Source organism: Atta cephalotes, assembly GCF_000143395.1.
Source record: "Atta cephalotes unplaced genomic scaffold scaffold00005, whole genome shotgun sequence".
In the NCBI taxonomy this organism is placed as follows: Eukaryota; Metazoa; Arthropoda; class Insecta; order Hymenoptera; family Formicidae; genus Atta; species Atta cephalotes.
The window spans coordinates 7,481,429-7,491,491 of record NW_012130069.1 but is presented as its reverse complement, the minus strand read 5'-3'; the positions used below and the strand labels follow the sequence as shown (position 1 = coordinate 7,491,491).

Here is a 10,063-nt window from a genome sequence, read left to right as displayed (position 1 = left end):
TTTGTGAGTTATAAAGATAAAAATATTAATAGTCGCAATAGAAAAAAGTCACATAATACAATTCTTTTATACTTCTCGAAATCATAGTTACTCTTGAATTTACTATTAAAGAATATGGATTACTAAGCGCACCAAAGAAAAAGATTTGTTTCTTTTACTTATGTATTGCTCGACAAATCAATAATATTTTTCGTTGTTGAATCATTAATAAAATCTGCTGTAATTAGCGATGGAAACGAAGACAGAAACGAAGTTTGCGATTCCAAAATTGTGTTTCTACAAAAGTTTCTGTCAAAAATAACAACTGCAGAATTTTTATCGCTTTTTAGATAGATATTACAATTTACTTAATATTGAACACTTTTCTCGAAGTATTCGACAATATTTCTTACAGATATTCTGTAACAAATATTTTTGAAAATTTTCGAAACTTTTTTTGACTTATGAATTCGCAAATGTGACTCGAATTTTAGAATCGCATCCTTCGAATAACTTGTACATTATAAATATTTTTCCGCATTTCTCTGTCGTCTTACGCCAATAGATCCCGCTTTTCACTTTCGTCGAGAGTACGCCATACACACACACTATCGTTTATTTCTATAAGCTTGTATAAAAAAACGAACCCTTTTTGTTTGTTCTTTTCTTTCCTTTTTTTATCATTTTCGTCGTTTTGTACACCAAGGACGAGTGAGTGCATGAAGCAAACTATATTGGGACATGAATCCTGAATAAATACTTAATATTACAACAAAATCTTAAGTATTCTTCGTAAATGTCACCGCTATATAGTTTGTAAGAAAATAAGATATTTTTACTTGAAGATTTTTATGTACAGATATTACAAACAACGTTTCGTAATGCGTAGGCAATGCGTCCTACTCTATTATTATACATACTGCAGGGAAGGATCTATACGAATCCGCCCTCTATCGAATTCGATTCGTGTCGTCTGTCAAATTTTGTGGATCTTCGATATTTGGTATCACTTCTTAAAAGCGAGTAATTGCCGCTTATATCGATAATACTGACCTAAAACTTTCCGTATACTTGAAGATTAAACATGAAATTTTCTGTTATGTTTTTAATGTGCTTTTTTAATTCTCTCTTTTTGTTTTTGAAAATAATTAAGATTAAATTTATTTGAATAATATCAATATAAATTTATATATAATGATTACATATATTGTATAAACACTTAAAGTATGACTTTAATAAGATAATAGATTAATACTATATCAATATTACGACTGAAATATCTTTCAAATAAATTTTATTATAATATAAATTGTTCTATTACGATAATTTATTAAATTAATATTAGACCATACATTAAGATTTTTTTCTTAAGTTTATTGTACTATCAAACGTATCTCCAACAATTTATTTTTTCTATTTTTTTGTTTTAAATATTGCAATATTAGTATGAATGTATCGCAATCATCACAAAAATATTCTTTGTAGATTATGAAACTATTTTAATTTCAAACTTTGAAACAAACATAGTAAATTTTAGATATTTATTTATGAATCATCAAAAGAAATTGTATTCAAGTACTAATAAGTTAGCATCATCGAAATAAGCAGCGCTTACTTTATTTAAATTCAATTTGAAAAGGAAAGAAGAGGAAACAATGATAAATTAGATTAATATCGCTGAAACTGCAATTTTTGTAGTTTTTTCCTTTATCGTTAATTTCTTATTCCATAAAAAAAATTAATTAATCATTATTACGTGATATTATTTACAGATGAATTTTGTTCGAATGTAATTTATTGTACTTGATTTCTTTCGGAGAACTTGGTTCGTAATATTTTCTCGGATCTTTTAGGATTCTCCATGTTTCTCGTCTTTTGCGTCATTTTGATGAAACAATCACCGGAATTTCGTTTATCAAGAATGTACTGAATGGCGTATTTCGATGGAAAAGAAACGAAAGCCAATTTGAACGAACCATGTTCTCGAGCTGATCGCACAAAATATTTAACGAGCCGATTTTGCTAACAACGGCATGACGAATCAATAAACCTCACAGATGCCCGCCGTTTCGGCCAACAACACGCTAATCCTACCTCAACGTTCGATCGCACTTAAAAATCTCTGGCTACTATCATTCCTATTGAAGATCTCTCTCTCTCTCTCTCTCTCTCTCTCTTTCTCTCTCTCTCTCTCTCTCTCGCTCACATGCATAGCAGTTATATATAGTCTCTCTATGGAGTTTCTTAACGGAACGGTACCTTCACAGAAACCGTTTACGAAGTTTCATAACTTCGATGACCTGGGGAGAAAAAGTCGTTTTGCTTGACGTGAGAAAGGGATAATATTGCGCTGAAATAGCGTCCGAATTTTGGCTATGTGGAACAAGAGTTATTCCAGCCGACCGATCACACGCCATCGCGAACATTTATATACACACATACATACACACACAGACACACACACACACGCACGCACGCACGCGCGCACACACACACACACACACACACACACACACACATACACACACACAGAGGACGAAGATACCACCGCACTCACACTAGGAAGTCAGGATCACTGCAGTCATCGCCGCTGTCGCTGCTGTCGGAGATTCTTCTCCTCTTCTTCTTCTTGTGCTTTCTTACTGACTTGTCTGCCTTGTGTGAGCGGTGTGACTCCCGCTTCCGGTGTGACTCCCTTGCTTCCGGATTGGTGTGTATCGTCAGCTTCGGCACCCTCGGCGTCGTCGCTGCTACTGTCGTCGTCGCTGTTGGCGACACAATTACCGAATTATTCGGATGCTCCATCGGAGCGGTCAGATTCGATTGCAACGGTAACTGAAACTGTTGCTGACCAGCTGCGATGACCAGAGAGGTGGGATCTCCCACGACGGCACCGGCCGTTATCGTCCTGTCACCGCTAGCTTCGGGATGTTGTGATATCCTTGCCATGTGCGGATTCTCTGCGCTGTGCTTGCCACCGCCGCTAGTATCGGCAGCATCGTTGCCATCGTCATCTGGTTCCTCGGGATCAAATTTAAGCATCAGTAGCTTGAAGTCCAGATACTCTTTCACGAGCTTCTTCCTGCCTTTCGCGTCCAATTCCTTATTGACATTCGTCACACCTTCTCGCAGCTTGTACAACGTAGCCTTGGGTTCGAAAAGTAGATTGCTCTTGCGATTTACCGTCTTTTCATAGACTTTGGCTGCTTCCGATGGTGAATATTGACCGATCTTCGCATCGGAAAAACCATAAAGATCTTTAAGATGTTGCCGAAGTGTTAGTAAAAGCAAAAAGCCTTGACTGGCGGTAATATACTCTCTGAGCAAAGTGGTATCGTTTGGTAATCTGGCCAAAATAGCTTCTTCATCTTCTTCATCATCCTCTTCGTCCTCCAAGGCCGATAACAACTGATGTGGTTGACCGTCTGGTCCCATCACTGTCGTTTGTCCCGTCAGCTGACCTGTTGGTTGCCCTAACGTATGCCTGGATTGTCCAGATTGTCCTGCACTGTTCTCTTTAGGCAGCAGAGCCTCTTTAAAAGACTGTAATAGATTTGTCCCAGACATAGAAATAATAATGTCAATGTGATGGATAATGAAGAGCGGTTCATCTTGTACTTGATATGTAAAGTAGGCGAGATTGTCCGCCAAATATAGCATCTGCGATAGACTAGTTTTAGCAGTCTCGTCGAAGTGCTTGAGAAAAGACAATACGATCGCTCGCCTTTGCTGTTTCGTGTTGCGCAAAATTGTATAGAGAAAACCGTTAAGCGCGCCTGGAAATTCACCTTCCTTCGTTCGCATACCTCTCGTAATGCTATTCTGTAGAATTTGCTGCAGCCGGTAGCTCAATTTGATGCCAAATTGCGACTTCATGTGAATGAAACCTGGGTATTTCTTTTCGATATCCTGTAATTGTTTATCCGCACTGTGGCTTACAATTTTTTCGCAGTCGGTGCTCATGCAGATCAAATAGGGTACTATCTGGACGGGATGTACCAGACCTTGCGCCAAGATCAACTGAATAACTTTGAGAGCCGCGTGTCGTACGCTTACGTTGGCGTGCAGGAAAGATTCAAGGATTTCTTTAATATAGAGTTGGATAACAGTGCTCGCCATACCCGACGATACGTCACCCATTTCCTTTAAATTCTCCTGTTTAGATAACTTTGCCCACTCTAAATCCTGCTTGATCATCCTCTTCTCCTCTTCTTGCAAATATACTTCAATGTTGTTAAGCACTTGAATTCTCATGTGAACCAGTGCATATTCCGATGTGAGCAAGTTATGGTAGAGTTCTTTCAATTCCGGTAACATCATAAACTCATAATGTCGTATGCAGAGAGAACCAATGGCTGATAGCGTAAAGTGTCGAATATCATCGTTATCCAAGTGAACGAAATAACTAAGTGTCTCGAAGACTTGATCCTTGATGTTATCTGCCAAGCCTTCTATCACCTCTGGATCCATGAAGTTAAAATGGCGCAGCAATAAGCCGACCGTGAAGAGCGCTCGCCGGAAAAACGGTCTGCATCTTATTAGCATGGGATTATTTGGATCCTTTTCGTAAAACGATTTGTACTCCGTTAAATGTCCATAGTATTTCTTAAAGCAATCTCGTATCAGCTTGTAGTTTCGCGTGACATTATTAACTACAGAACCTAGACACGATAAACAGCTTGCGACCACTGATCTATCATGTTGCAAGATTAATTTTACTGAATCTTCTTCCAACTGCGCCAAAAAAGTTTCACTAGGATGTTCCATTAGAGGCACTACTAATTCGAGCGTGTGTGCAACACTGCTGATGATCTGATAATCGCCCTGTGTTTGACATTTTAAACTCAGATAAGGCTGTAAAGTGATCGCATGATTGACCAGTAATCGAGGTCGGATCTTCGCGAACAGATGAAGCGTTGTTAGACACGCAACCAATCTCTGTGACGAGCCTTTCTTTTCCGATTTCTCCGAGTCTAGATTTGTCTCTTCTAACCGTAATACGTTCTCGATCAGGCAGTCCACGATCTGCTTGCACGCAGTCAACAAAGCTCGTGGTGGCTCTGTCTGCATTTTTGTGCTATCATCCTTATCCTCCTTCGGCTTAAACAAACTTACCAAAAGCTGCTCAAACCACTCGAGTCCCATATCCTTGCTAGTTGCTACAACGTCCGTAATGTTCATTACTTTCCTCAACAGCGATTCTGTGTCAAGAGAAGGGCGCTCACTTACTGGAGTAAACCACATGTTTTGGAAAACCTCCATGACGAGTTTCCGAATGCCCTCCTCGTCGTTCACTCTCCTTATCATTTTCACGCATATTTCCGGGATTTTCGGGAAATCTGGACACTCCATGCAGATATCTTTGAGAATCTTGATGACACGCTTTCGGACGCTCACGCCAGTATCCAAAATTCTTGCTGACAGCATGTCATAATATTTATCAATCAGTTCTGGTCTACTCAATACAAATTTTCCTACCAAGTCAACCGCTGCTTCTCGCACTGATGTTGAATGATCGAGGAACGAGTGCTTCACACCTAGCTGCATGTCCACTCTTGCTAACACGCTCGAATCAGCCTCGACAATCATCGTGAGGCACTTCATTGCCTTGGTTCTAATAGCAATTGATGATTCCGTCAGTACATGAAGAATCTGTTTTAGATATTTATCAAAACTCTGCGAAAATGGTCTCTTGGATGCAAGATACTGCGAGATAAGTTCCGCGGAATTATAGTCGATGTATGTCTGAAGGATATCCGGTTTCGTTCCTGTACTACTCAATCTTATTCTACTGATAATGTATTTTTTCTTCTCCTCTATAATTCGGTAAGCTTCCGAATTTTTCTGCTCGTTATTGTCGTTCTCATCTGGATCTTGCTCATCCAATTCTGACTCAGTGTCTTGATCGCTGCTATGATGCCGATTTTTCTTTTTTGTCCGTTTCTTATTTATCTTCTTGCTTGGACTGTTTTTCGGCTGACCCACTCGGGACTTCTCCATCGCGCAATCCCGATACCATTGAGCCAGATAAAAGTAACGCGCGTATCCAAGAGCCGAATCCTTTGTCCCATTGACGGCCAGATAATCCAGAAGTACTTTCTGTAAAAACACGGTCCTCTCTTCATCCTCACTCAATCCTACAATGTCTTTGTCTTTTATCTGATCGTAATCAGAGTCCTTTTGTTGCTCGAGCTTGATGTCTCGTATAATTTGATCAATGGTTGATAATTTGCAGTGTGAACTGACAGCATCCTTACGTAATCTAGCCGCTACCACGCCAAGATAATCGATGGAGGCTACACGAAGTGACATATCAGAGCTCTTATTAGAAAAATGTCCAACTAATAGATTTCCGAGAAGACTCAACAGCAATTCAGCAGCAGGCCACTCAGGTTTATTCACTGTCGCTAATAAATCTTGTACGAAATTCTCGAACAATGGTCTATAATCAATCTCCTCGCCCTTATTACCGCATTTGTTGAGAAATACCGTTAAAAAATTCCCAGCTATTCTGGTGGCAGTCTCATATCTATTGATGATAAGGACGTCAGCGTCTACATGACTGGATCTTTTCTCATCGTCCTCCTTCGATTTGGAATCTGATAGAACTACCACGCACTGGATAAGCTGTAGGACCAAGGCGGTCAACATCTGTATGTAATCCTCAGAGTTGAGCCTGTACGTGCGTAAACTCCTTTTGCTGCTGGGTAGTCTCGCAATTGACGCCAAGATGTCATCCAATAATAATCTCCTATGTTTCTCGTACTTTGTGAATATTACAGTAACGAGTTTCAATGCGCTCAACTGAAGATCGCTTACCGATTCAACGAAAAACGGTGCAACGCCTAATGATGATGCATGCAGAACACTCGTGTCCGTTAGAACCTGTATATTTAATAACTCAGCCAAAAGACCTACCAATTCGTGCATCTTGTTGTAAACCTGCAGAATGTTCTTTTCGCGTACTTCTTTCGTATGAAATCGCTTCTTGCGCATAGAATTATAATTGTCAGCTTTGTTCTTCGTATCTATCTTATATACGGGATCGAAAGAGGGATAAATCGTATTTTGCAACTGAAACTTCATGAAAAGGACTATTCGGTCAATCACATCTTCTAAGTAGACTGTCTTCGGCATGTTGCTAGAGGTCATAATGTGCAGCGCGATCAATGACGCATCCACGGCACGCTGTACCCGTTCCATCGCCAATTGCATCCATAGTCGTCCTTCTTCGACATCATCATCTGGATCCACGAGTGGTGACACTCTCGCTCCATCTCGTATGTTCTTTTCCAAGATGTTCAACAGCCTTATCAATTTATCTGTAGGTATCGACTCCATAGCACCTAATGTTTTAAGTTTGGCTGCTTCTGTACAAAGATCATGCAATTGATACTTAGGAATAAGCATCTCCGCAAGTACTTCACCATCATCCTCCATCTCGACGTTTGTCATAAAATCTTCAGTATTCTCAAAAATCGTCTCTATGGTAGAGTTAAATCGTTGATAAGTATTGGTCTCCATTAATTCCTCCACGCTCAGTTTGGCTAACACAGGCACTAATTTCTTCTCAATCTTGCGTATTTTTGGTTTTGTGGGCGAATATGATGTATCTCGTTTATCATCTTCCTCGTCATCATTCAGTATCCTTTTCCTGGCGAATAATGGATTTCGATGGAAAAGCCTGCGACTTCTGTCATCGCTTTTCCGCCGCTCCGCTTTCTCCTTCTCTCGTTGCACCTGCCGCTCTTTCGCGCGAGCTTTAAAGTACTTATTGTTCTTACCAATTTCCTCCTCGCTCTCGGAATCGGTTTTTGACGCGTCCTCACGATTGGAAATGCCCATTTTCGCCGCGCGACTCGGAGATTTCTCTGCAAACGCCGCCAGACTCTTCTGCATAAGTGCCTGATCAGCCAACGATAATCTATTTAACATAACAATGGGCTCCTTCAGCTTTTCTGTTCCGGCAAGTTTCATATTCTTCTCTGAGTTATTGTTTTGTTGATGTTGCTGTATATTGGATGCCATGCTAGTTGCAGCTGGATCTAAAGCGTTAACCATATCAGTGGCATGTACATTCGGATAGGACGTGGTCTGAGAAGTCGATAATAAATGTTGTATCGTATGATCGACGCTTTGCTTTGGATCGATATTGTCCATTGGCAAATCAATATCGGCAAGTCCGGTTACCGGGTCAAGAAGAAACTGCTGATTCTCCTGTACTGAATTATCAATGTCCAACGATTGACTACTGCTTAATGCATGATGAACTTGTTGATTTATCATAGGATCATAGAGATTTTGCTGCATACCCATGACCTGATGTTGTTGCAGAGGCACGTTACGCATTGGAGATGTCATGTGCATATTATGTTGCGGTGTCATACCAGCCATGTTATGCTGAGGTGTCATATTGGTGAGAGATGCCAGCGGTGCATTGGGAGAATTCATGTGAGCTGGCGAATACATGTTTGGTTGAAGGGTTACGTTTGATAAAGGATTTATACAATTCGCGTCCTCCTGCATATGCTGGGGTGTAGTCAACGTTCTCGTTTGTTCGGTTATAACAGTGCCTCTGGGCGATGGAGAAGGCACGGCGAAGGGAGACATCTGCGAGATGTCTGCATGATTCTGTGGAGTAATCGGCATCCGTGGATGTTGCGCGTGAGTGATGACGCTGACCATCGGCGGCGGAAGTACGGACCTGACTGCTGCGGAATGAGCCGGACTACCTTGGGGCGTTTGCCTGGAGCCCGAAGAGCTCGAGTAGGACGGCGAGAAATGACCATAACTCGCCGGCGATTGATTGGCGTGCAACATAGGCACACCTTGCGTCCAGTTTCTTGGAGAATTATGCTGGGTTCCTCTGAATACGTCAGGATTTATCTGCAAGATCGCCTTAAGCAATTCAGGTGTGTCTTGCTCATTTTCCAGCGATTGCTCGGTATTCGGATAATTATCCTTGAGTTCAATGTGATCTGACGATGTCTGCGATAGTGACATTATCAGCTGCGGCACGAGATTCTCATCACGAACACTTAGCAATATCTGTGCCTCCTCCGCTACTCGTGGATGAAACAGTAGCGACTTATTAGTCAGTGTCTGTGGCAGCGGAGTCGGTAGAGGCATTTCGGGTAACAAGTCTGTGAGGCTCGCGATACCAGCGAGGGTAGTTATTGGCACACTTGGTACAACCCCATTCATTTTGAGTTTGATTCGTTCTGGCATTACAGCCTGGACAAAAAAAAGAGAATCAAAATCAGTTATAGTATTATTAAGATTCCTTGCTTTGTGGGACAATACAATATTCTGAACACTTCACAGACATGCTATGAGTACTTGCTTACGATATGCAGTAAATATAAATCAACTGAACATATCTAAATACACTGTATCCACAAATGTCTAAATAAATCATTGTCAAAGTTTGCTCACTACATCTCAAGACATACTGACACAAATGTTTCACCGTCGAACAGAGCAGTTTCTAATCCTCTTTGAAGGACACTAGCACTAGGTGAATATTGGGAACTCAACAAAGTCTCTTTTAAGTTCCCATGTTGCAAATAAAAGTTTCAACCAAATTTTGATGAAGCCCGTGGATCCTCCAATAAACGATCCATGTTTATTAGCACTTTGTTATCCTATAACAAAAATTTGATTCATATAGTCACTTTTTTAAATGTATTGTAATATTTTACATACCTTTAATAAAATTAGATATTAAAAAAATAAAAATTGAAAATATTATATTAAATAAAATTACATGTTAAAATGAAAATAATATATATAAAATTAATTCTGAAGAGAAATGAGGACAATTGGAAGTAAACGTAGTTAATTTTAGTATATATTTATTAATATATTATTCTATAAAAGTAATCATTTTATACATAATTTCTTGGTTAACATTGCATTGTTAACTAAGAAACTATGTATAAAATTATTATTTTTATGTAATAATATGTTAATAGATATACGCTAAAGTTAACTGCGTTTGCTCTCAATAAAATTAATTCTCAAAGAATTAATTTTAATGAATCTGAGAGCCAAAGATTAAATTAAATATTTGTATCTAATTTGT

The 10,063-nt window shown here is 39.6% G+C and overlaps 1 protein-coding gene across 1 annotated transcript; it reads right to left on the bottom strand.

Annotated features, from left to right (window-relative positions):
• Positions 1-2,532: 2,532 nt before the first annotated feature.
• Positions 2,533-9,207, bottom strand: LOC105626633 (nipped-B-like protein A). The gene is made up of 2 exons (XM_012207925.1): positions 8,661-9,207; positions 2,533-8,486 (listed from the first exon to the last, which is right to left on the bottom strand). The coding sequence occupies exons 1-2, from the start codon at positions 9,205-9,207 to the stop codon at positions 2,533-2,535; spliced, it is 6,501 nt and encodes a 2,166-aa protein (XP_012063315.1).
• Between the last annotated feature and the right edge of the window lie 856 nt (positions 9,208-10,063).